The sequence below is a fragment of the Lacerta agilis genome, chromosome 4 (genome assembly GCF_009819535.1).
Source record: "Lacerta agilis isolate rLacAgi1 chromosome 4, rLacAgi1.pri, whole genome shotgun sequence".
Classification (NCBI taxonomy): domain Eukaryota; kingdom Metazoa; phylum Chordata; class Lepidosauria; order Squamata; family Lacertidae; genus Lacerta; species Lacerta agilis.
Genome location: NC_046315.1, coordinates 5756175 through 5784077, shown reverse-complemented (window position 1 = coordinate 5784077; position 27903 = coordinate 5756175). Strand labels below are relative to the sequence as shown.

At 45.5% G+C, this 27903-nt stretch overlaps 1 protein-coding gene across 1 annotated transcript; it reads right to left on the bottom strand.

The window, feature by feature from the left end:
- Positions 1-304: 304 nt before the first annotated feature.
- LOC117045140 (zinc finger protein 850-like) lies at positions 305-27565 on the bottom strand (the record flags this gene model as incomplete). The annotated part of the gene is made up of 3 exons (XM_033145930.1): positions 305-737; positions 819-1745; positions 26114-27565. Coding segments are annotated over 3 exons (2559 nt in total), but the record flags the coding sequence as incomplete, so codon positions are not given.
- Positions 27566-27903: the final 338 nt, after the last annotated feature.

The following is a 27903-nucleotide window of genomic DNA, read 5'->3' as shown; positions in this document are numbered from 1 at the left end:
AAAGATGGGACCTGTCCACGTTTACAGTGGTACCTCGGGTTAAGAACTTAATTCGTTCCGGAGGTCCATTCTTAACCTGAAACTGTTCTTAACCTGAAGCACCACTTTAGCTAATGGGGCCTCCCGCTGCCGCCGCACGATTTCTGTTCTCATCCTGAAGCAAAGTTCTTAAACCGAGGTACGATTTCTGGGTTAGCAGTCTGTAACCTGAAGCGTCTGTAACCTGAGATACCACTGTATTTTGTTTTCCTCATGACCTTTGTACGTTTACATTTTTATTTTTTAATAGGGTAAATTGAAAGAGAAATTGTATGGCAAATTACGGAAGAATAAAAGGTTGCGTATGAAAAAACACAGAATTTTTTTTTAGGCCTGGTCTCTTCAAGTATTTTATTGGAGAAAAAGACCCCTGGGCCTTTAAGAGTTAGCGCCTATTGCCTACACCCACAGGTCTCAGGATGATTACAACATAAAAACACAAAACACCACATTTTAAAAGGGAATTAGATGTCAATCAGACAAAGGTCTGGTTAACAAGGTGCGGATTTGCCTGTCTCCTAAAGCGGTATAATGGTTTTTCCGACCTTGATATGGATTCTTTGATGGGAAGTGAGAGAGGAGCTCCGACTGAAGCTCTTTCCACATTCCACACACTGATAGGGTTTCTCCCCTGTATGAATTCTTTGATGGGAAGTGAGACTGTCCTTCCTACTGAAGCTCTTTCCACATTCCACACACTGATAGGGTTTCCCCTCTATATGAATTCTCCGATGGGAAGTGAGAGAGGAGCTCTGAATGAAGCTCTTTCCACATTCCACACACTGATAGGGTTTCTCCCCTGTATGAATTCTTTGATGGGAAGTGAGGTGGGAGCTCTGACTGAAGCACTTTCCACATTCAAAGCACTGATATGGTTTCTCCCCTGTATGAATTCTTTGATGGAAAGAGAGATGAGCTCTCTGAATGAAGCTCTTTCCACATTCCACACACTGATAGGGTTTCTCCCCTGTATGAATTCTTTGATGGGAATTGAGACTGCGGCTGTGACTAAAGCTCTTTCCACACTCAAAGCACTGATAGGGTTTCTCCCCTGTATGAATTCTCTGATGGGAAGTGAGATCAGTGCTCCAAATGAAGCTCTTTCCACATTCAAAGCACTGATAGGGTTTCTCCCCTGTATGAATTCTCTGATGGGAAGTGAGATCACTGCTCCAAATGAAGCTCTTTCCACATTCAAAGCACTGATATGGTTTCTCCCCCGTATGAATTTTCTGATGCTTAGTCAGATTGAAGCTCTGACAGAAGCTCTTTCCACATTCAAAGCAGTGATATGGTTTCTCCCCCGTATGAATTTTCTGATGCTGAGTGAGAATGGAGCTCTGACAGAAGCTCTTTCCACATTCAAAGCACTGATATGGTTTCTCCCCTGTATGAATTATTTGATGGTAAGTGAGACTGTCCTTCCTCCTGAAGCTCTTTCCACATTCAAAGCACTGATATGGTTTCTCCCCTGTATGAATTCTTTGATGGGAAGTGAGAGTGGAGCTCTGACTGAAGCTCTTTCCACATTCAAAGCACTGATATGGTTTCTCCCCTGTATGAATTCTTCGATGGGAAGTGAGATGGGAGCTATCAGTGAAGCTCTTTCCACATTCAAAGCACTGATATGGTTTCTCCCCTGTATGAATTCTTTGATGGGAAGTGAGATGGGAGCTATCAGTGAAGCTCTTTCCACATTCAAAGCACTGATATCGTTTCTCCCCTGTATGAATTCTTTGATGGGAATTGAGACTTTGGCTGTACCTGAAGCTCTTTCCACATTCCACACACTGATAGAGTTTCTTTCCAATGAGATTTTGTTGATGGGAAATGGAATGGGAGCTCTGACTGCAGCTTCCTCCATTATCTGCAATCGAGACAAAAAGGGAGTAGAGCCTCAGGAACAAATGGAGAAGTACTGAAGGGAGTTTGGGGTGTGTTTATTACCTGTGTTGTTTGTAATTAACAAATATATTTATTATTGGATTCTGATGAGTTGTTGAGTGTTGCTTTGTTTGATATACAGTAGTGGTCAAAATTGTGGAACCCTTTTGGAAAAAATGTGTATTTCAGAGGTTTAATGGCTCATAACACCACTTCTTTTGGAGTAATATTATGAAATTATATATCAATGGGAAGATAATTTAATCAAGAATGCAATCCAACAAAGTTTGTTCAATTACCTGTATTCTATCAAACCTTATAGCGAAATAACCAGAAAAAGGAAGCACAACTTGCTTAGGCTGGCTTTTGTCAGTGTGTTATGTGATTGTTATCAAGTTGGTTGGTTTTTCGTGTTCTTACATTTAGTGAGTTTGTAAAGCATAATAAAATTGTAGAAATGACCCAAAGAGTTGATTGGCCACCCAGAAAGCGGTGTAAAATTGTACTATTAAGTGAACAAGGCTACAGTTATGAAAAAATTAGAAGAGAGATTGGGGAAAACTTAATCAAAGCTGGCCTTTTGTTATATTTTTGAAGAGATATAAGGAGACTCAGTCATTACAAAATTAGACTGGTAAAGGCAGGAAAAGGTGCACAAGGGAAAGTGAAGATCGAAGAATGGAGAGACTGTCCCTACATGACAAAAGAAAATCATCCGGGTGCATACAAGATGGCATGGCAAATGTAATGTGAAGTTGAATGCAAGGACTGGTCTAAAGGCTGGAATTGTAAGGAAAAAGCCATTGTTATCTCTCAAGCAAAGGTTGAAAGGATTAAACCCATGTTAACTGGACAGAGGAACAATGGGCAGTGTTATTTGGAGCGATGAGACCCAAATATCGTCACTTGGTAGTGATGGCATGAAATACGCGAGGAGAAGAATCAAAGATTTACATCCTACCTGCGTTACACCGACCGTAAAACACCCAGATAGTGTGATGACCTGGGGTTGTATGGCAGCAAAAGGTGTGGGCAGAATTTGTGTCATTAATGGGAATGTAAATGCCCCAAAATGCATGAATGAAATACTTGAGCCCAAACTGAAGTGTTCCGCAGGTGATCTTTTCCCAGAAACTGAAGCATTTATATATATTTATAGAAATATTTGTTTTCAACAGCATTCAGCTCCATGTCATGTTGCTGCTGTATGCAAAAGGTGCTTTCAAGACAATCCTATTCCACTGCTGGAATGGCCTGGGAATAACCTGTCAGGAAACCCCCGTCCCCACGGCAGGTGGCAGGTAGCACCCCGGGATCGTTTGCAGTACAGGGAACCCCCTGCGTTATTCACTAGCTCGCCCTCCCCCTCCTCTAGCAGAAGCAACCATTCATCTAGTGGGGAAGGGGAGTCGGAGGCAGGAAGGCGGTGCAGGGGCTCTGACAGAATCGCGGAGCCTCAGCGCCGAGGGGATAGCAGGGAACGGGGTCAGGTTCCCACGCTCCGAGGGGGCAGGCAGGAAGGACGTGGAAGGGGGAGGCGGGGGTTCAGGATCCCGCGCCTTTTTTGCTCGAGAAAGAACCGGAAGGGTTCATTCCTGGACTCTGCGGAGGGATGAGATGGATGTTTGAACTTTTGCTCCACTGTATATAGTTTGCACAATAAAGAACTTAGTTTTTAGAAGTTCTCCGTTTGGCGCTTTACTCATGAGCAACCACTGAACGTCCTTACAGCACCCAAACTTTAATCCAATCGGAAACCTATGGAGCCGAATAAAGAAACTGTTAGTCTGAAGCAACCCAATTAACAGAGGAAATAATTCAGCTATATATGGTTTCACGATATAACAAGTGCAGAACTAAAAACTTGGTTCATTTCACGGGAAGACCATGTAAGGCCGTAATTAAAGCTAAAGGTTATCAATGGTTACCAAAGGTTTCACGGTTTTTTCTTTATGACTGCTGTTCTAATAAATACTCCATCATAAAAGTTATTGCATTACATTCTTCATTATTTATTATATTATCTTTCCATTGATATATAATTTTATGGTATGACTCCACACAAAAGTGGTGTTATGACCCATCAAACCTCAGAAATACACTTTTCACAAAAGGTTTCCACAAGTTTGGCCACTAGTATAAGTTATTCATTTTAAAATTAATGTTCTTTTTATATGGGATCAGATTATTATTATTTATGTTTCATGTTTATATATGTGTTGGAAGCCGCCCAGAGTGGCAGGGGCAACCCAGCCAGATCGGCAGGATATAAATAAAAATTATTATTATTACTACAGTGGTACCTCGATTTAAGAACAGTCCTGTTCCGGAAAAGATTAAGTCTGTAAACCAAGTGACCACTATATTACGGTACTATCCTCCTCCTTCTCCTCCTCCTCCCTGCTACTACTACCTGAGATTCAATAAGCCTGGCTCTTCTCTGGGATGGATTTTGTTTGGCCCAGTCATGGCATCCCCTCCATCTCCAATTTCAGTCCTCTCTTTGGTCAACCCAAGACTGACAGGAGCAAAAACAAAAACAGAAAACCTGAAGCTACTTATCTTTCCTAACAATTCTGAAGCTGACATTTAAGGTGGCCTGGGCAGTTCAGAGCAGCACAATCGTGGTAGAAAAAGGAATACTTTGAGGAAGATTGTTCAAAGAAAAAACTGTAATTTACTGTTTATTGTGGGTGTGTTAGGTTCCCAGGTGTTATGGGGGGGCTGTTGAACTCTGTGAAAATATATGAGGTTGGTCACATAGAGGTAATTTTTGAATTTCCAGGCAGATATGTCAATCCCACAGGGAGCCTTACCAAGAGAGGCCACGACCCCACAATTCTCCTCCATGACGTCCTTATACAGAGCTCTCTGGTCAGGATCCAGCAATGCCCACTCCTTGTCCATGAAACGAACAGCGAGATCTTCAAAGGACCCTAAAAGAAAAAGGGAAATGTCCTCCTCTGAGACAGCATCTATATGATCTGCTACACAATGCTCTGTTGTTTCCTTCCTGTAAATTGCAGTCTTGTTTCAATAGGATTTCTTGGCTGCACATTTTAATTATGGATGCTTGTTTTATTCTGTGTTTTAATGACGGGTGTTCGTCTTTGTGCAAATAGGTTGTACTTCACCTTGTGTATTCCAAGTCATTCTGCCTACGCAAGGATTCCAGTTTCCCTCATGTAAGGATCCACTTTCTCCTCTCCTCGTGATCTGTTCTGGGGAGTCACTCCCAATGCCCTAAATTCAAGGGGTTCATGGGGGCATGGAGAGGGGGAGGAATGGGGGGCAGGCCCCGTTTTGCAGCAGATGGGGCTGGTTAGGTGAATCAAGGCCACTATTTGTTTTCCTTTGTCCACTGCTTAGAAACAAATTTTAGCATTCAGTGATCCATCTAGAAATAAAATAAGCCTATTTTGGATGGCCATCTGTCTTGGAAGATCTAGCAGAGATTCCTGCAATGCAGGGGGTCTGCTGGCTCTGAGAGACAAGCAGGGACAGTGGCTTCTGGCAAAAGGAGAGGGAGTTTGATGAGTTGGAAAACCAACAGGGATGAGACCAAACGGGGAAAAACCCACCTTCCTCCTTACCCAGTGGCCTCTCTCTGGTGTCCAACGGAGGCCTCTCTGCCTCACAGGAATCCAGGTCCACTTCTGCAAAATGATCCTTTCCCTGAAAAAGAAACAAGGATTCAAAACAGAGAATGGGGAGAAATATTAGAAAGAGATTGAAAAAGACTTGAAAGGTGTGAAATCTCATTGCATGGATGCTTTCCCAGAAAACAGATGGGCCATCAGCAGACCATTATTGGATGTTCTCTATCCTGTATGGAGCCCCCCTAGCAATGCAAAATGTGGAGGCAGCTGAAGGGATTTCTGTGATATTAATCAACCTGGTTTCTGCTGCCTTCCAGTCAATGCATGAAGTCAGAACCGACTAACAAGGGAACTAACAAGGGAATCTTGTGAAAATTGGATGCTTGGCTCTAGTGGGGGTCCTCACCCGGGGGTCCTCAGGAGTGGCTTCCCACCCCCACCCCCACTCCCCTGCTTCTGTCTCCTTTTCTTGCACTTGGACTTTCTGCCGCTCTCAAGACAGACTCCTGGGATGGGGTCCCTTTTTCTTTACTGTGAGGGCAAGGTATGTATCTGGCCAACCCCCTGAGGGCCAAGTGGGTGGGGCCAAAGACATCTCCCTTGAAATTTAGGTAGGAAATTTATTATTATTATTATTATTATTATTATTATTTATTAGCTTAACTCTCACACACAGCCATTGATGCCAAGCTCCCTGGAGGCTCAGAGTAGCTGTACCCATTTCTGGCTGCTTTGCGAGCAACAATTCCTTTGGGACAAAGAGGATGTGGTCCTGGGATGCCCTGCTCTGGGTGCGAGGGGATTGCTGCACTGACCTTTGTGTGGAGCTGCCCTTGGAGATGATTGGGAACAGGCCCGTCTTAGAGGGATCTGCCGCCCTGGCGCAGCGATCCCTCGGCGCCCCCAGCCTGCCGCCTCTCCGCCCACCTCCCTCCCGCGCTGGCCACCCCTCGGGAGGGGGGGTGGGCGAGCGGGGATGAGAGGCGTGGCGTTGGAGCGGGCGCCCGCGCTCCGGCGGGCGGAGGATGAGGGGCGGGCGGGCGCTCGCGCACCGGCGGGAGGGCGGGCGGGCTGCAAGCCGGCCGCCCTCGCCTCCCAGAGCCCCAGCTGGAGTACTGGAAGGTCGCGCAAAGCCCCGCGCCGCTTCAGCGCTCCAGCTGGGGCTCCGGGAGGCGAGGGCGGGCGGCTTACAGCCCGCCTGCCCGCCGGCGCGCGAGTGCGCGCCTGCCCGTGGGGGCGGGGCGGGTTGGGGAGGGGGAGCCCGGTATGCCGGTGGGCTCGCGGGGGTGCCCCTGGGGTGTCCTGCGCCCTGGCGCGCCGCGCCACCGGCCTCTATGGATGAGACGGCTCTGATTGGGAAACTGGTTTGCAATGCAGCAGCCAGACTATGGGCTGGGATCCCTCTCTTTATTCCTGGCCTTTCTCTCTCTCTCTCTCTCTCTCTCTCTCTCTCTCTCTCTCTCTCTCTCTCTCTTTATTTCCTTCCTTCCTCCACGTGGCTTTTTTGGGGGGTGGGCAGGGGTGGATAGTCCACCTCCTCGTCCACCTTTAGACCATTGGCACATATTTCCTCCGTTGTGCAATGACGCTGAGCGATGTCACACAGAGTTCAAGTCCCAGGGACTCCTTTGTTTAAAGAAGGGAGATTTCGTGGAGTCATTTGGGACCCTGTGATCTCCAGGAAGGAGAGCGTTGCAGACCTCGCCCCTCCCTGGCAGGACCCTCTCCTCCCCCTGCATGAGCAGACCAGGCCCCCCAGGCTGGCATCCTCCCCTGCTGCAGCCCTGGGACCCCCACCGCCTCCCCACTGCACCCTCTGGGGGGAGAGAGAGGAGACTCACCAGATCCCAGGAGGGGACAGCCATGCAGCCCTTGCAGGAGAGGACTGGGGAGGGAGGGGCCTTGGCTCTGGAGGACCTGGCCTGCTCTTGCTTCCTGGCTTCTCTAGGAAGGCAGCTCGGTTCCCTTTAACCCTTTCAGAGCCGAGTCCACCAAGCTCTTCCCTCTCTCGCTTGGGAGAATCTCAGATTTTTATTATTTTTTATGGATTTAGGGGGGCACCTGCCCCCCTGGCTACGCCAATGCCCAGATCTCCTTTTGGGGGTGAGGCTCTTGGTTGGACTCTGAGCATCTCCCCCTGTTGGCCAGAAACCAGAGGAACAGCTTGCAGGGAAAAGGGCTTTGCAGGAGGCAAGGAACCTCCTCCTCGAATTCAGGAGTGGAGAGATAGGAGGGGATCCGAGGGTCATCTAGTCCAACCCCCAGCAATGCAGGAATCTTAGCTGAAGCATCCATGGCAGATGGCCGTCCGATCTCTGCATATAAACCTCCAAGGAAGGAGAGTGTTGTGCATTGATTCAAAGGTTATTATATTTGTACTAGTTGCAGGTAGGTAGCCATGTTGGTCTGCCATAGTCAAAACAAAATAAAAAATAAGAAATTCCTTCAAGTAACACTGATATCAGGAATCACAAGACAGAGAAACCAGTAGGAGAACACTTCCATCCCCCAGGACATTCTATACAAGATCTCAAAGTAGCTGTCTTAATACAAAGGAATTTCAGAAATAGACTGGAAAGAGTAGGCCTAGTTGCTGAAATGCAATTAATTACTAAACTTAAAACCACGGAGAGACCTGGTCTGAACAAAGACATTGGATTCTTATCTCATTATACATGACAAAGCTATCTTTAGCCATCTCAGTCCCTTGCCTTTTCCTGTAGGACCAATTGCAGTCGTTAACAGTTATCAACAGGTTTTCCACACCCATCAGCCAATCCCCCATTCCCACCACCCTTCTGAGTCATACCCCTCCCCACTCCCTCACTATATATAAGGGTCTGGGGACTTCTGCTTCAGTGCACCTGAAGAAGTGTGCATGCACACGAAAGCTCATACCAAGAACAAACTTAGTTGGTCTCTAAGGTGCTACTGGAAGGAATTTCTGTACTATTATTGTTTGTATTCTCATTAGGGTAAAGTAACCGCCTTTCTGTTCCAGAAGGAACAGCTACTATTGGTTCATTGAAGCTGCTGTATTTGGATCCTCAGTCTTATTGGTTTCCACCTAAAGGCAGCGTTGTGGTTGCTTGAGATTGCTCCCTCCAAAATGTATCACTTCTGAGCCAGCTCCCCGTCCCTATAAATGTAGCTTCCCTCTCCTCAGTTCGCCCAGTCTTGTTTGCCTGAATAAAGAATTGTTACATGAAGAAACTGTTAAGTCGTGGGTGGACACAGCAGACGACACAGTGATTTCCAAACAGCTCTTGTTTATTCTCAGGCTGGAACAGGACTGAGCTGAAGGCCTCAGCAGCCTGCTTATATAGAACTCAGCTACAAAGCAACAGTAACAATTTTCTGCAGTTAACCAATCCCTGAACGTCCTTTTTCAATCCCTCATTAGCATATGCGGACCTGAGTGAAAACTGCAGCAGAATGAACTATATACACACACCCCTAGTGGCCTAGGGTGAGAACTTCAATACATAACACCCCTCCCCACCGAGATAAGGCATTAGGTTACAATCATATTGCTTCCATTATATACAGCAATACTTTTGTTGGTTCATTAAGGCACATAGCATAACTACTTCTATTTACAATGCAGCATTACGTGTGCAAATTGTTGGTAACATAGTCTTTTAAATAAGTCGGGCATTTGGAAACCCTACCTGACCGCCGTGGGCCAGTATCAGAGTCCGGTTGGCTACTTGATTCCCGTTGCGACTGCAGTGCTACCAATGATGGCGTTGCGCCTGGCTCCGCTGCTGTTGAAGGGACTGCCGCAAGCGGACTCTCAGGCAAGGCAGTGGTCCGAGTTTCAAGGGAGTCAGGCAAAACCACTGCAGTGGCTCGGCTCGGCTCCATGTCCGCAGTTTGTGAAGTGGGTGTAGGTGGAGCCTCGCCTTCCATTGGTGTCGATTCTGGAGCTGAGGCCACAGTTGAGGGTACTGCAGTATCGTCCAAATTCCCAACTCGGCGCCTTAGTTGGTCTATGTGTCGGCGCCACAAACGCCTGTCCTCAAGTGCCACCTGATATGAGCGGGACCCAGTGACTCCCACTATCGTGGCCGGCACCCAAGGAATGTCCCCCACATAATTCCTGGCAAAAACCTTATCTCCAGGGATAAAAGACCTTGGCACGTTAGCACAGCCCGGGGGCTCAGCTACCCCAAAGTCTGGATGCAACCGGTCGAGTGGAGATCTGAGGCGACGGCCCATAAGCAGTTCAGCTGGACTCTGCCCTGTGGCTGCATGCGGGGTGATGTGCTGCACGAGCAAGTATTCCGTTACCCGCTCATGCCAGTCCTTCTGGTCCAGGCGCGCCAGTGCCTCTTTCGCTGAGCGCACCATTCTTTCCGCCTGTCCGTTGCTGGCCGGGTGAAATGGTGCTGTTAGGGCGTGGCGGATGCCCAGCCCCAAGAGGTATCTTTCAAAAGTGCCTGATGTGAACTTTGGCCCGTTGTCGGAGACGAGGACATCAGGACATCCATGCGTTGCAAATAGGCCCCGCAGCACCCGGATTATGGCTTCGGTAGTGGTGGAGGGCGTCAGGGCCACCTCCAGCCATTTGGAATAAGCGTCCACCACTACCATAAAGGTCCGGCCATGAAAAGGGCCAGCAAGATCGATGTGCACTCTCGACCAGGGTGCCTTTGGCATCTCCCAGGTGTTGCCCTTAGCTGCCGGTGGTGCAGGTCTCGATTCTTGACACGCTTGACAGGAGGCAACCCAGGAGGTGATGGCATCGTCCATGTTAGGCCACCAGACGTAACACCGAGCCAACGCCTTCATTTTGACGATCCCTGGGTGGCCGATGTGCAGAGCCTCAAGGACGCGTTGACGGAGTCTTTGGGGAACCACGACTCGGTCTCCCCACAGTAGGCAGCCGCGATGAGCTGAGAGTTCATGCTGTCTGGTTGCAAATGGCTGGAACTCTGGTGTGAATGGCCCTTCTGGCCACCCCCTCCACACCCAGTTGAGCACACGTCTGATGGTGCGGTCCTGGGCAGATGCAGAGGCCACATCGGCAGCCGACACTGGTGCTGCTGGGAGGTCCTCAATCAGGAGTAGCGATGAAGCAGGAGCTGGATCTTCCGCAAACGCTGGAAGAGGGCAATGACTGAGGGCGTCAGCATGGCCCAGCGATTTTCCAGGGCGATGGATGAGCTGATAGCTGTAGGCTGCCAGAAAAACAGTCCATCGCAGCATGCGTGGCGAGAGGATCGGTGGAGTTGGTCTGTCACCCGCAAGGAGGCCCAGGAGCGGCTTGTGGTCAGTGATGAGGTCAAAGGTTCTCCCGTAGAGATATTCGTGGAACCTCTTCACTCCAGCCACAAGCGCCAGTGCCTCCTTGTCGAGCTGGCTGTAATTCCGTTCAGCCGGAGACAGCGTCCGAGAGAAGTAAGCAAGCGGTGCTTCCCTTCCATCCGGAAACCGGTGACTGAGGACGGCGCCGATGCCAAAGGGCGAGGCGTCGCAGGCGAGGACCAGCGGCCTGGCTTCACTGTACTGTACCAGCACACTGTCCGATGAGACGAGGGCCTTGACTGCGTTGAAGGCCGCCATTACCCGATGACCCCAGGACCACGGTGCCTTCGTGCTGAGGAGGCGGTGGAGAGGCTCAGCTAGCGTTGCTTTGTGGGGCAGGAACATATTGTAGAAGTTCAGCAGCCCCAGGAACGCCTGCAACTCGGTCTTGTTCTTTGGAATCGGGGCCTCCTGGATGGCCCGGATTTTGGATGCCGTTGGGTGAAGACCAGAGGCGTTGATAAGGTAGCCCAGGAACTCCACTTGTGGAACGGCAATCTGACACTTTTCTTTCTTCACCTTGAGTCCTGCCTCCTGGAACCTGGTCAGCACGGCGCGGAGGCGCTCGAACAGCTGTTGATTTGAGTCTGCGGATACCAGTACATCATCGAAATATGGTACCACGCCTGGCAGCCCCTGCAGAAGGCGCTCCATGAGGCTTTGAAAGATGCCAGGAGCCACGCTCACCCCGAACTGTAGCTGGCGGCATCGGAACGCTCCTCGGTGGGTGACGATCGTCTGAGCTTCAGCGGTGGCGTCGTCCACAGGCAGTTGTTGATAGGCTTGGGCAAGCTCCAGCTTAGCAAAGACCTTGCCTTCACCCAGGGAATGCAGCAGGTGTTGGACGACGGGAACTGGATAAGCGTGCTGCTGAAGTGCCTTGTTGATTGTGCACTTGTAGTCTGCGCATATTCTCACCGACCCAGCCGGCTTTATAGGTGTGACTATAGGCGTTTCCCACTTGGCGTGGTCGACTGGCTCCAAAACACCTTGCGCGATTAATTTATCCAGCTGTTCGTCCACCTTAGCCTTGAGGGCGAACGGAACCCGGCGTGGCTTTAGCTTGATTGGAGCGACTTGTGGATCAAGGCTAAAGGAGATGGGTGTACCTGTATATTGGCCCAATGTGCCATCAAAAACCTCGGCAAATTCTTTGATTAAGGTTTCAACTTCTGCGTTGGAGATGCTGTTGACGCCGGTGACTTCCAGGCCTAGGGCGCCAAACCATTCTAGCCCTAGGAGGCTGGGACGCGGATCTTCAACTACCACGAGACGGAGTGGGCCTGAGAAATTCTTGAACTTGACCTGGAACTGGCCGACGCCTGTCACGGGAATGTCGTTCCCCTGGTAGTCTCTCAGGTGTACGCGATGTAGGTCAAGCTGCCTCTTAGAAAGCTTGGGCACAAGTCTTTTGATAGTGCTCCAGGACACAACGGACAGGGCGGACCCGGTGTCGATCTCCATGTCACATGGAGCTCCTTCGATGAGCACCGTGATGTGTAGTTTGCGTCTCGCAGGCGAGTCGGTTTGTCCAATCGTGGTTCCGGATGAGCAGCAACAGTTGGTGAGAGCAAAGCAGTTACTGTTTGTGGACCGGGGTGACGACTTGGACTTACGAGATGGTGAAGAGGCTGTGTGTGATGGAGTTGATCGGCAGACCTTGGCGATGTGACCTTTTCTGGAGCACTGCCGGCAGGTGGCGTCTCTGAATCGACATTTGGCGCGGGGGTGGTTGCCTCCACAGCCAGCGACTTCTGATTGGTCCTTGGACTTCTGTTTGAACTTCCTGTGTTCCCGCTTCGTCTTGTGCACGTCATCGTCTTCGCTGGTTGACCCCTCGTCACTGCTAGCCTCTTCATGATGTACAGCAATTGGCCTCTTAGTAGGATGGGGGCTGACTTCCTGGTTTTGCTCCTCTCTCTCAGCATTTTCTGTTTTTTTTTTCCTTAATAATTTTTATTAAGTTTTCTCGTAATTCTTCTTTAAACAAAAATTGTACAGCATTTATAAATTACATATATATACAGAGATTATATCTCACACACATAAATAATACTCTTATGCTATTATCCTGTAGAAAACTTGTACAATTTGTTATATAGAAAAAGAAAGAAAGAAAAGAAAAAAGGAAAAAAAAAACCCCTTCCCCCCTTCTGCTTCCCCCTGTTCTTCTTCTGTTTTCCTTTGCCACCTGTATCCACGGATATATGCTTCTTTATTATGATTATCATCTGTCACATATTTTCAATCTGTTCCCATATTGTAAAGCCACTCCTTCAAATTTATCTTATATTATTAATAAAACATTAACTTATATTGTCCAGAAAAAAACAGCTTTGTTATAAATATAAAAGAACTAAATCATGTATTCATATTCCATTTGTATCTTTTCTCTCTTAATATTGTTTTATAACTTCTTTGATTTCCCAATAAAGAATTTTTTTGAATAACTATGAGACTTGCATTTCCCTTTCATTTTCTATATTCCATATAACTTATTCAAATACACCCTAAATTTGTCCCATTCTTTTCCAAAAGTTTCACCTCCTTGTTGCCTAATCTTTGATGTTAATTTTGCTATATCCATGTATTCGACCATCTTTTGCCTCCATTCCTCTATGGTAGGAATCTGTTGCTGTCTCCAAACTTGGGCCAGCAAAATTCTCGCTCCTGTTGTTGCATAAAGAAATGTTCTCACATCATTTTTCTCGATGTCTTCTCCTACCATTCCTAACAGGAATGCTTCAGGTATTTTTTTAAAGTTATATTTGTAGATCTTTTTTAGTTCATTGTATACTTTTTCCCAGTATTGTTTTATTTTGTCACAGAGCCACCACATATGTATAAAATTACCTTCTTTGGCTCCGCATTTCCAACATTTCTTATCCCCACATTTCTTATCCCCACATTTCTTATACATTTTAAACAGTTTTGTTGGTGTGAGGTACCACCTGTACATCATTTTATATAGATTTTCCTTGAGCTGTACACATGCCGTGAACTTGATTGTTACATTCCATAGCTTATACCACTTTTCATAATCAATATTATACCCTAAGTCGATTGCCCACTTGATCATAGAGCTCTTAATTTCCTCGTCTTTGGTATGCCATTCTAGTAGAAAATTGTAGATATTCGATAGATTTTTAGTGTTATCACATATGACTGTTTTCTCCAGTATTGTTTTTGTTTGTTCAAACCCTTTCTCTTTTTTATCTTTCAAGAACAAACTATGAATCTGTCGATATTCTAGCCATCCTTGCAATCTATCTTTTATGTCCTCATAAGGTTTCATTACATATTCATTGTCTTTCTCTACTAGAATGTCTCTATAGGAAAGCCACTGTTGTTCCGAGTTTTGTTTTTTGACAGAGAGTGCTTCTTGAGGGGATATCCAACCTGGAGTTTTCCTTTCAAACCATTCTTTATATTTAGCCCACACCAAATATAATGATTTCCTTATTGAATGGTTCAAAAAGGCCTTGTTGACTTTGACCTTGTCGTACCACAGGTACGCATGCCAGCCGTATCTGTTTGTAAATCCTTCTAAGTCCAGAAGTTCTACATTTTCTAATTTGAACCACTCCCTTAACCATACTACACAGGCCGACTCGTAATAAATCTGTAGGTCAGGTACACCAAAACCCCCTCTTTCTTTCTTGTCTGTTAAGATCTTAAATTTGATTCTAGGCTTCTTTCTTTGCCATATAAACCTGGATATTGTCCTCTGCCATTCTTTAAATTGGCTTTGTCCCATCACAATTGGAATCGTTTGGAAAAGAAAGAGCATCTTAGGTAACACCATCATTTTTACCGTGGCTATTCTCCCCCACCAAGACAGCTTTAATTTATCCCATATGTCTAGACTTTGTTTAACCTCCTTCCACATAGGTATATAGTTGTTTTTGTATAAGTCGGAGTTTTTAGATGTAAGCCATATACCCAAATATTTCACTTTTTTCACAGCTTCAATCCCTGTTTCCTGCTCTAACTGTTGTTTCTGTTCCACACTCAAGTTTTTTACCATCATTTTAGTCTTGGTCCTATTTAATTTTAGACCTGCCAGTTCTCCAAATTCTTCAATCACCTTTAGTGCTTCTGTCATTGATTTATGCGGGTCTTGCAATGTGAGAACTATGTCGTCCGCAAAAGCTTTTACCTTGTGTTCTCTGAGCCCCTGTTTTATTCCTATGATGTTTTCTGATCTTCTTATCTCTTGTAATAGCACTTCCAATGTTATTATAAATAACAAAGGCGAGAGTGGGCAGCCCTGTCTTGTTCCTTTTGAAATACTTAAGCTCTGTGTAAGATCGTTGTTTATAATAATTCTTGCCTTTTGATTTTTATATATTGCGTCCACACATTTCATAAAGTTTTTCCCAATTCCCAACATTTCTAAGTTCCTCCTCATAAAATGCCATGATACATTATCGAAGGCTTTTTCAGCGTCGATAAAAATTAAGGCTGCTTGCTTATTTATTTTAATATCCAAGAATTCTATCACATTCAATATATTTCGCATATTCTCTCTTAGTTGTCGTCCTGGTAGAAAACCTTTCTGGTCGGAATGAATTTGTGATGGTAAAACCAACTTAAGTCTATTTGCCAATATATTTGTAAAGATTTTATAATCGTTATTTAATAACGATATTGGCCTGTAATTTTTAACATTTGTTGCGTCAGAACCTTGTTTATGGATCACAGTGATGTGTGCATCCTCCCAAGTTTTGGGTATTTGGCCTGTTTTCATTATGTTATTAATTACTTCTTTAAACGGAACCATCAGTTGTTGATATAGCAATTTGTAATATTTTATGGGTAGCCCATCTGGACCTGGAGCTTTCCCGTTTTTCCCTTTTTTGATTACACTTGTAATTTCCTCCTCTGTTATCTGTTTTTCTAATAACTCTGTTTGATCTTTTGTAATACCTTCCAATGTATGTTTTCCGAGGTAGTTATCAATCTTCTTCTTGTCTTCTTTTGGTGCTTTATATAAATTTTTGTAGAATTCTAGGAATGCATTTTTTATTTTTTCCTGATTGTCTAATATCTTTTCATTCTGTATAATTTTGTTTATTATAATTGCATTCTTTCGCTTCTTCAGCTGCCATGCAAGCCATTTTCCTGTTTTATTAGCAGATTCGAAGTTTTTTAGCTTTAATAGATTTATTTTCCACTCAACTTCTTGGCTTACTATTCCTTCTATCTGTATTTGTAGGAGCTTATACTTCTGCTTTATTTCCTGGTCTTCAGGTTTTGCTACCAGTTGTTTTTCTACATCTTTTATTTTCCTCAATATGTCTTCTTTTAACTTCTCTCTCTCTCTTTTTCTTATTGAGCTCTGTTGGATTAGGAACCCCCTCATAACCGCCTTCCCAGCGTCCCATACCATATTTATATCTGTTCCTTTGTTTAGGTTAGTTTCAAAATAGATATTTAGTTGATCTTTTGCCTTTTCTAAAATATTACGGTCATCCAGTATGGTTTCGTTCATCCTCCATCTGAACACTTTACGTTCTTTTATTTTCAATTCCATTAGGATTGCCCTGTGGTCTGATAGAGTTTTTGGTAAAATTTCAGATTTAGACACCTTAGTAGTTAAATCTTTTGATATCCATATTTGGTCTATCCTGCTCCAACTTTTATTTGGCTCCGAATAGAAAGAAAATTCTCTCACTGTTGGGTTTTTCCATCTCCATATATCTGTTAACTCATTATTCTCTATTAATGCTTCAAATGAGATTGGTAGTTTCCCCTGATTTGTTCTTTTTTTTATCTTTTCCGATCTATCTTTTTCTAAAGATGTGACTCCATTGAAGTCACCCATCAAAATGACTTTATATTCCATATAATCACTGAGAATTTCTCCTAATTTTTTAAAGAATTCACTTTTGTTGTCATTTGGCGCGTAAATTCCCACTGCAATTATTTTTTCTCCCTCTAATTGAACCTGCAGTCCCAAGATTCTACCTTCTTTGTCTTTAAATATTTGTTTTGCATCATATTTATTTTTAACATAAATGACCACCCCTCTCTTCTTTTGTGTATCTGAGGAGGTAAACTCATTTCCCAGTTTCTTATTTTTTAACACTCTATTATGTCTTTTTATCACATGTGTTTCCTGCAGACATATTATGTCTGCTTTTTCTCTTTCCAAAATATGCCCTATACGGTTCCTTCGGTTTTTATCGTTCATTCCGTTCACGTTCCACGAAATTATTTTGACACTCATTTTGCTTATTTATTTAAATAATTTTATTATATGTAAGGAAAAGTGTTTAAATGTCATTCTCCTTAGTTTCTTGCTCTTGTATATCTTTTTCATCCCCCGATTCTTCTACCTCCACTCCTTCTATCTTGCCTAGCTCTTTGTATCTCCTTCCAAACTTCCCCATTTCTTGAACTGAATCAATTTTGAACTTCTTATCTTTATAATAGAATGATACACCTTGGGGGTATTCCCATCTGAACCTTATCTTGTTTATCTCCAATGTCTTTGTCAATCCCTTATAAACATTTCTTTTATGCAAAATTCTTTTCGGAATGTCTCTGAAGGCTATTATTTGTTTGCCATTAATAATCCATTTTGACTCCCTACTTTTCCTCAAGATTTCATTTCTAAGTACCACAGAGCCCAATGTTACCAAACAATCTCCTGGATATTTTTTTGTTCTACCTTGAGGTGGATTGGCCCTTATTCTGAAAACATTTATTATCTGCTCTTCAATTTCTTCTGTTTTCCAACCCAACAAATTTGCTATTTCTTTACTTATTTTTGCTCTCAAATCTTCTCCTTCCTCTTCTATTAACCCCCTTATTTTCACATTCTGTGCTTTTTGGTTCATTTCTAACAATGCCAAATTATCCAGTGTCAGCTCCTGTACTTTTTCAAGCTCATCCATTTTTCCTTTCAGCTTCTCCCCCTCCTTCTTATATTCTCTTACTTCTTTTTGAGCTTTCTTAGTCTGCTCTTCAACTGTGTGTATCTTAGTATTCAATTCTTTCATTTGACCAGTAAATTCTGTTACAATTTCAGTCAACTTTTCCCTGATATTCATCTCACTTTCTTTCATTTCCCTCCTTATCTCTCTTATTTCTGTCAATATTTTAGCCATATCCCCCTCTCCCTCAATGTCAGCCTTCGAAGGCCTTCTCTCACTTGGTGTTGCTATTTTTATTCCTTTATGTGCCATTTCTTAACTTTTACTCTTTAGTTTTTCTATTACTGTATTTAGAGATTTTTCTTAAACTGGCCACCAGGGGTCTCTTGTCTCCCTTCCCTTGTATTTTAAACCCCAATAACTGTTCAATTGTATACCTACCACAAATATCGATACAGAAATTATAAATATAGTCCATGATATTCCCCCCCCTGGATTCTCCCCCCTCAGTTCTTTAACTGACGATCTTGCCTCTGCTGTCGCAATTCTGCCTTGCTTTCTTCTCTCTTTGTCAGCGATTCTCCCTCCTCTCTTCCTCCCCCTTCCCTGGCAAACGCTGAGAGACGCTGCAGATTTGGGGGTTTGCCTCCTCCGTTGTTATAAATGTCCTTTATTTACTGTCCTTTCTTGCCAAGAGGGTTTATTCATGAAATAACTAGATCAGATCTTGCAACAAAGTCCCAGCGGAGTCAAATGGAGTTCAAAATGTAGCCATACAGTCCCGAATGTAGCGAGTAGTTTAGATACAGTTCAAGATACTGCCGATACAGTTCTGAATGTAGCGAACAGTTCAAAATGCAACAGTTACCTCCATACAATAATCTTTTTGAGTAGCTTAGGAATAACAACTTTCAGCTGCTACCTTGCAAGTCGGCTTCTCAGGAAAGTGAAGCAATTTAGCCATGCTCATTACCGTAATTCAGCAGTTCTTTCCTCTCATAGCTCAGCGTCCCGCGCCATTTTCTCACACAGCTTCCGACAGGTTTCCTTTCTGCCGTGCTTTCACAACTCCCGGTTTTCCTGCTTTTTCCTTAATTTTCTTTGCTTTCTTTATTTCCCCTTCCAAAAGACCGGGATGTACTTTATATTCCGGAAGATTCTCCGCCTTCCCGTGGAGCCCGAGGCAGCGCTTTACAGGGTGAGATAGACCCGTGCGTCCCGGCTCTAAACCAGCTCCCTCCCGACTCCTCTATAGACGAGCCAGGTCTCCGAGCTGGAGAGCCACCTGGACGCTGTCGTATCCTGTGTCCCCTGGACTTTATTGTCCTGGGTTTCGGGGTTTGTTGAGCCCTTGCAAAACCCCTTTTTCTCCTGTAAAGCTCGGGGTCTCTCCAGAGGAGATCACCCGCGCTCCTTCTCGATCGGCGGCGGAAACGGAAGCCTCCTCAGCATTTTCTGTTGCAATGGCCTCTTGGAGCGCTGCCGTGAGATCCATGTCTTGTTTTGCTGCAATCTGCTTGCGGCCCTTGCTGCTGCGTAGACCGCACACAAACCGATCCAGCAGGGCTTCTTCCAAGTTGGCGAACTTGCAGTGTCTCGCCAGCTTACTTAATTCGGTGAGAAAAACTGCCACTGTTTCTCCCGGTCGTTGCTGTCTCTTATGGAACTCAATGCGCCAGGTCATCTTAGATGCTGTAGGATTAAGGTGCTTCGATAGGTGTTCCGTGATACTCGCGAACGACGCCTCCTGCAGTGTTGTGGGGGCCAAAAGTGCCCGAGCCAACTCAAAGGTCTCTGCCCCGCAGCAACTCAGGAACAGCGCCTTCTTTTTATCCTCATCAGTGACCCCTTTTGCAGCCATGCTGAATTCAAAACGCTCGAGGTAAGCATCCCACGCCTCAGTTGCTCCGGGATGAAATGGTTCCATGAACCGTGACGCTGCCATCTTTAGTGGACTGGTCTGTCCTGTCAGTCACAGGGAGTCCTGTCGCCAGAATCAGGTCGCTAGGGTCGAGAACCCTCAGACGGCCTAATTCAATCCCATCCTCGTCGCCAGTGTTAAGTCGTGGGTGGACACAGCAGACGACACAGTGATTTCCAAACAGCTCTTGTTTATTCTCAGGCTGGAACAGGACTGAGCTGAAGGCCTCAGCAGCCTGCTTATATAGAACTCAGCTACAAAGCAACAGTAACAATTTTCCGCAGCTAACCAATCCCTGAACGTCCTTTTTCAATCCCTCATTAGCATATGCGGACCTGAGTGAAAACTGCAGCAGAATGAACTATATACACACACCCCTAGTGGCCTAGGGTGAGAACTTCAATACATAACAGAAACGGTCTCCTGCCTACTATGTCAGAGAGCTGAAATCACTTGGGCCTACTGAAATCATTAACCCCACGCTACAACAGAGAGAGCCCACCCCCACCCCCAAGGGAGACCATTCCACTGTCAAATAGCTCTTGCCATCAGAAAGTTCTCCCTAACTTTTAATTGGAATCTCCTTTCTTGTAACTTGAAGCCATGGGTTCGAGTCCTACCCTCCGGAGCAGCAGGACGAGCAGAACTTCTGAGCAATACCCCTCCCCACTCCCTCACTATATTTAAGGATCTGGTGACTTCTGTTTCAGTGTATCTGAAGAAGTGTGCATGCACACGAAAGCTCATACCAGAAACAAACTCAGTTGGTCTCTAAGGTGCTACTGGAAAGAATTTTTGATTTTGTTTTGACTATGGCAGACCAACACGGCTACCCACCTGTAACTAGAACTTGATAGGTCATTGGTTTGACCCAGTAATTTCTTCTTATGCTCTTTTTCGTTCCACCCTGCTGGAGATTCTACCCTCCCAGCTGCTTTCATTTGCTCTACGTTTCTGAGAGGTAAACACAGGCAGAATCCTGTGTGCCCACGATGGAGGCTTGGATAGCATGGGGATGCCCTGAATTTCTCAGCAAAAAACCCCCTGAGCTTTGCAGGCAGTTATCCATTGGATCCAAACATGGATGCCTATTGTGTCCCCATGTGGGGAGCTCTTACATAACAACATAGCATATTTGGTAGGCCTGGGGTGAATGTAGGTACTGTACTTGTAGGTGCATTGGGGGGGCATTAGAGTAGGGTTTTCAGAGGTGTGAAAGATTCCACCGCCCCCTAAATCTCTGCTCATCATCAGAATTACTATGCTGCCTTTTAGAGTATAAACAAATATTTCCTAAAATGTTGGCCTGTTTCTGATAATAATAATATTTATCAGATTCAGTGGACCTTCTGGATACAGATGCAATTCGTTCCGGGGGTCCATACGGACCCTGAAAATTCCATAAGCAGAGGCGCCACTTCTAAGCATACACACGCAGCAAAACCGAAAAGAATACTCTTCCGGGTTTGCCACGTTCTTTACCCGAAGATAACATAACCGGGGGGGGGGGCTACTGTTCAGCCCGGACACTGAGGTCCAGCTCCGAGGGCCTTCTGCCTGTCCCCTCACTGCAAGAAGTGAGGTTACAGGGAACCAGGCAGAGGGTCTTCTTGGTGCTGGCGCCCTTTTTTCAGAGGTCAAGGAAATAAACAGCTACCTGACATTTAGAAGACATCTGAAGGCAGCCCTGTTTAGGGAAGTTTTTAATGTTTGATGTTTTAACGCGCTTTTAATATTCTGTTGGGAGCTGCCCAGAGTGGCTGGGGAAACCCAACAAGATGGGCAGGGTATAAATATTAAATTGATGATGATGATGAACCCTCTTAATGAATCAAATAAGCCTGGCAGTGACAAGGCAAGCAGACTTTGCAGCGAGGACGGTCGTGGGATGTGCCCAAGGCCATAAAAGGGGAGAGGAAAGCGTGAATAGAGTACAGTTCTGCTGATTTGCTGGATTTCTGCTTTGTGATATAATAAGGGCTCACGCATGCCCAGACAGCAGTGTTGAAACCCAGACACTGCCAAACTGGGGCTCTCCTCATGTCTTTATTACCTTTCATATCCCACCCGTCCAAGGAGCTCAAGGTGGCCTGGGCCTCCCTCTCTCCATATCCTCACAACAATCCTGCGAGGTAGGTGACACTGAGCGGCAGTCACTGGCCCCGGGGTCCTCTGATAAGTTTCATGGCTGACCTCTGCTTGCCCGCTTGGGCGTGCGCACCAATGAATTCAGCAGAATTGAGTTTGGAGTAAACATGCATGCAGTCAGGCTGTATACAATGCCAAAGATAATTCCTAAATCCATGCCTGAGTCACGATGCGGCACGAGTGTGCCAAAGCCCACCTTTTTGCAGAGGGGGCCCCAAAGGATAAATGTCCAGGCAGCCGGGACGGGTGGACGGGAGCTGGCAGAAATATTAGCACCCGATCGATGAAATATCATGAAAGCGTCCGGACCACAGCTGCTTCTCCTCCAGCACCATCATTCAAAAGCATCAATTCTTCAGCAATCAGCCTTCTTTATGGTCCAGCTCTCGCTTCCACACATCACTACTGGGAAAACCAGAGCTTTAACTATACGGACCTTTGTCAACAAGGTGATGTCTCTGCTCTTTAAGATGCAAAATATTAAAATACAATAATTCATCAAATATTAAAAGCTTCCTTAAACAGGGCTTGGCATGCAGAAGGTCCCGGGTTCGATCCTTGCCAACTTCAAGGCTCCCACCAGGAATCGTGAAGGAGAGGGTTATGGCTGGCTCCTAGCCATGATGCCTATATGCTCTGCCTCCACAGCTGGAGGCTCCTGCTCAAATTCTGCTTGCTGGTTTCCCATAGGCTCTGTGAGACTGGGATGCTGAACTACAGGGGCCATGGATTCTGCAGGTGCTCCTTAGATTCTTAAACAGTGTAGAGCTTGTTGTTGTTCAGTCGTTCAGTCGTGTCCGACTCTTCGTGACCCCATGGACCAGAGCACGCCAGGCATGCCTATCCTCCACTGCCTCTCGCAGTTTGGCCAAACTCATATTAGTAGCTTTGAGAACACTGTCCAACCATCTCATCCTCTGTCGTCCCCTTCTCCTTGTGCCCTCCATCTTTCCCAAAACCAGGGTCTTTTCTAGGGAGTCTTCTCTTCTCATGAGGTGGCCAAAGTACTGGAGCCTCAACTTCAGGATCTGTCCCTCTAGTGAGCACTCAGGGCAGTAGATCCCAATTGGTGGTCCATGGATCCCTGGAGGTCTGCACAACCCAAACCCACCCAGGGGGTCCATTGTGGAGATGATGGCTGGGTTAGCTGATGGGTAACGACAGGATGGGAAACATGTTTCAGCAAGGACAAGAGAACAAAGGAGTGGTTGTAAAAATAATTGGAAAGTCACAAGATGAGCAGCGGGAGGGGCGCATGTGAGAGAGGCATGGAGGAAGAGCATGTACGCAATGGAGATGCCATGTGAGGAGTTTGGGCGGTGTCACCAAAGGAACCCCGGGCAGGAGAATTTCCTTATATGGTGTGGGTGTCTCACCTTTGGGTGAGGGGTTTCCTTATTTGGTTCGTGAATCTCTTCCTGAGGGTTAATCATTAACCACTATGTAAGATTGCCAATAAAAGGGAGCCCATGGGCACTGCCCGTGGTCACCTTCCCGTTGATACCATCCTGTCCATCGCGTCGTTCTTTGCCAGCGCAACAGTCCATGGCACCAAAAACTACCACAGAGATATCACCATTTCCAAAAGGAGGGGGTCCATGGCTTGAATTTTGAAAAACAGGGGCTCTGCGGTACTTAGCTAATTGGGAACCCATTGCTGCAGAGATTACGGAGCTAGGTGGATAAGGCAGCCTGGTCCATGTGTCTGGAAGTCCTGGGCTGCCCAGACGACAAGACCCCCCTCTCGGCCTGGCTGATGTGGTCCAAGGGAAAGCAGAGCAAGACGTTGGGCACCAGCTTGGCTGCAGGAGTTGCCGGAAGGAGGCATACAAGGTGCGTGCTTCTGAATCGCAATTGCTGGAAACCACAGGCAGTGACAGATTTACGTATAAGTTAAACAAGCTAAAGCTTAGGGCCCCACTCTCTCAGGGCCCCCTACCAAAAATACATACTTCTTAATTGTATTTCACTATTAATATACTTCTTAATTGTATTTCAGTTCAACAATTACTTTGATAAAATACATATTTTGTTATGTGCAAATGGCTTGAGATACCTATTAGGTCCATAAATTACCATATAGCATATATTCAACACGAAAAACAATTTGTTGTTGGCAAAGGACAGCAGGACATGTCATCTGACCCAGGTTTTTCTGTCCTCTGCAGAATGTCATAGCTCGGCGGGAGTTGGCCTACCTGTGGCCTGATGGAAGAGAAGGAAAGCCCCACACCTTGGAGACAGGGAACTCCCTTGTCCCTTCTTTGCCTAAGACTAAGGTTATCCTGCTGGGAGTTTTGCAGGATCTGCTCCCTGCCTGGCAGGCCTTTCCCACCTGTCCTGGGAGGGCAGCGCCCAGACTGACTCCAGCTACAAGAAGCGGAGGGGGCTGAACAGACTCTGGGGTTGGGGTCTTGCTTAGGGGGGTCTCCTAGCAGGGATGCTTCCTGTTTCCTTTGCCCTCCATGGTCTCCCTGCCTGAGCTGACAGAGCTGGTCTGGCAGGCGGAGTTGAGGACTCCCCGACTGCGGTTGCTGGCCGACTTTGAAATCTGTGCTGAGGCAGCTGGCTCTGGGATGCTCCGGACCAATGGGGTGGGTTAATGGGAACTGTAGTCCGGGAGCGGCCTGTCACGGCTTAAAAATTAGCCACTGTTTCTTTAATACAAAAGGAACGGAGTCAGCATGAGTCAGCGGCCTACAATGAATTGGCAAAGCCTGCATGACTCATGCAACCTTTCACCCAAATATGCTACTGTATATCTATGTGTATATATGTGTGTGTGTGTGTCTGTGTGTATATATATAAATATATATATAGTGATCTGTTTGGGTTGGATGGTAGAAAGCTGGTTGCGTTTGATGTGTAAAGCTGTTGGTGGTGGTTGGAGTGCAGCCTTCTTGCAGACCTTTCCGTTAACCTTGGGTTCGCGTTACGCCAAAGGGAGGGATCACAGGAGTCAAAAAGACACTTCGAGGGGATTGCTTCAGAGAAAAAGTTGTTTATTTTGCATGCAGAAGGTAAATGCACACAAGAAAGTACAAAAGCTAGTCAATTTTCAGACAGTTCTTATGGACAGTTCTCTGGCTCATCTTCCCACCCCAGGAATCTTGTCCTTGTCCATATAAGGAACATTTCCTGTTCTTGCAATACATAACATCCTTGTCCATATAAGGAATATTTCCAGTTGTACATTTCCTTGTACATATAAGGCAAAAGGACATTTAGCCCTGAGTTGGTTCCTGTGCTAGCATGCACACTTCAGCAAGGCCATCCTATCTGTCTCTGACCTAGACAGTTCGTACTTCCATGTGCAAGGTTGACCTTCTACTGTTATCTCCAGACTCTTAGTCATAGCTTACACAGTAATATGCCAGTCAGGAGTGCAATCCACTCAAAAGAGTCTCCATAGGAAAGAGTTTTTTCCTCTTAAAAGAGTCTCTAACAGTACATTCAGGTAAATATATCCAGGTTAGCTAATTGACCCCTACAGGAGAAGTTTTAGTTTTGGTGATAAAAGCAGCATTCTGCAAAGGGCTCTTTTTCAAGGACTCTTTGTGCTGACTATGGTCTGAGGACCAGGCAAAGGAGGCAAGGACCTTTATTTTTTCAAAACACGGACACTCCCCAGGACCCAAGTTTGGGAATCCCTGCTTTAAAGAAACTTTTGTATTTGGCCCGCAAAGAAGGGACCTGTCCACGTTTGTATTTTCTTGTACAGTGGTACCTCGGGTTAAGTACTTAATTCGTTCTGGAGGTCCGGTCTTAACCTGAAACTGTTCTTAACCTGAAGCACCACTTTAGCTAATGGGGCCTCCTGCTGCCACTGCACCGCCAGAGCACAATTTCTGTTCTTAACCTGAAGCGTTATTTCTGGGTTAGCGGAGTCTATGTAACCTGAAGCGTATGTAAACTGAGCTACCATTTTTTTCCTCATGACCTTTGTACGCTTATTTTTTTATTTTTTAAAAGGGCAAATTGAAAGAGAAATTGTATGGCAAATTACGGAAGAATAAAAGGTTGCGTATGAAAAAACACAGATTTTTTTTTAGGCCTAGTCTCCTCAAGTATTTTATTGGAGAAAAAGACCCCTGGGCCTTTAAGAGTTGGCACCTATTGCCTACACCCACAGGTCTCAGGATGGTTACAACGTAAAAACACAAAACACTACATTTTATAAGGGCATTAGATGTCAATCAGACAAAGGTCTGGTTAAAAAGGTGCGGATTTCCTGGCTGCTAAAGCTGTATAATGGCATTTCTGACCTTTGTATGGATTCTTTTATGGGAAGTGAGTTTGTCGCTCCTACTGAAGCTCTTTCCACATTCCACACACTGATAGGGTTTCTCCCCTGTATGAATTCTTTGGTGGGAAGTGAGACTGTGGCTGTGACTAAAGCTCTTTCCACATTCAAAGCACTGATATGGTTTCTCCCCTGTATGAATTCTTTGATGGGAAGTGAGAGAGGAGCTATCAGTGAAGCTCTTTCCACATTCAAAGCATTGATATGGTTTCTCCCCTGTATGAATTCTCCGATGGGAGGTGAGAGAGGAGCTATCAGTGAAGCTCTTTCCACATTCAAAGCACTGATATGGTTTCTCCCCTGTATGAATTCTCCGATGGGAAGTGAGAGAGGAGCTATCAGTGAAGCTCTTTCCACATTCAAAGCACTGATACGGTTTCTCCCCTGTATGAATTCTTTGATGGAATGTGAGACTGCAGCTGTGACTAAAGCTCTTTCCACATTCAAAGCACTGATAGGGTTGCTCCCCTGTATGAATTCTTTGATGGGAAGTGAGACTGCAGCTGCGACTAAAGCTCTTTCCACATTCAAAGCACTGATAGGGTTTCTCCCCTGTATGAATTCTTTGATGGGAAGTGAGACTGCGGCTGTGACTAAAGCTCTTTCCACATTCAAAGCACTGATAGGGTTTCTCCCCTGCATGAATTCTTTGATGGGAAGTGAGACTGCGGCTGTGACTAAAGCTCTTTCCACATTCAAAGCACTGATAGGGTTTCTCCCCCGTATGAATTCTCTGATGCTTAGCGAGAGAGGAGCTCTGACTGAAGCTCCTTCCACATTGCATACACTGATAGGGTTTCTCCCCTGTATGAATTCTTTGATGGGAAGTGAGAGTGTTCTTCCTCCTGAAGCTCTTTCCACATTCCACACACTGATAGGGTTTCTCCTCTATATGAATTATTTGATGGGAAGTGAGACTATGCTTCCTACTGAAGCTCTTTCCACATTCAAAGCACTGATAGGGTTTCTCCTCTATATGAATTATTTGATGGGAAGTGAGACTCTCCTTCCTACTGAAGCTCTTTCCACATTCAAAGCACTGATAGGGTTTCTCCCCCGTATGAATTTTCTGATGCTTAGTCAGATTGAAGCTCTGACAGAAGCTCTTTCCACATTCAAAGCAGTGATATGGTTTCTCCCCCGTATGAATTTTCTGATGCTTAGTGAGAATGGAGCTCTGACAGAAGCTCTTTCCACATTCAAAGCACTGATATGGTTTCTCCCCTGTATGAATTCTTTGATGGGAAGTGAGATTAGAGTTCTGACTGAAACTCTTTCCACATTCAAAGCACTGATATGGTTTCTCCCCTGTATGAATTCTCTGATGGGAAGTGAGATCAGTGCTCCAACTGAAGCTCTTTCCACATTCAAAGCACTGATATGGTTTCTCCCCTGTATGAATTCTTTGATGGGAAGTGAGACTGCCCTTCCTACTGAAGCTCTTTCCACATTCCACACACTGATAGAGTTTCTTTCCAATGAGATTTTGTTGATGGGAAATGGAATGGGAGCTCTGACTGCAGCTTCCTCCACAATCTGCAATGGAGACAAAAAGGGATTAGAGCCTCAGGAACAAATGGAGAAGTACTGAAGGGAGTTGGGGGTGTGTTTATTACCTGTGTTGTTTGTAATTAACAAACATATTTATTATTGGATTCTGATGAGTTGTTGAATGTTGCTTTGTTTGATATACAGTAGTGGTCAAAATTGTGGAACCCTTTTGGAAAAAATGTGTATTTCAGAGGTTTAATGGCTCATAACGCCACTTCTTTTGGAGTAATATTATGAAATTATATATCAATGGGAAGATAATTTAAT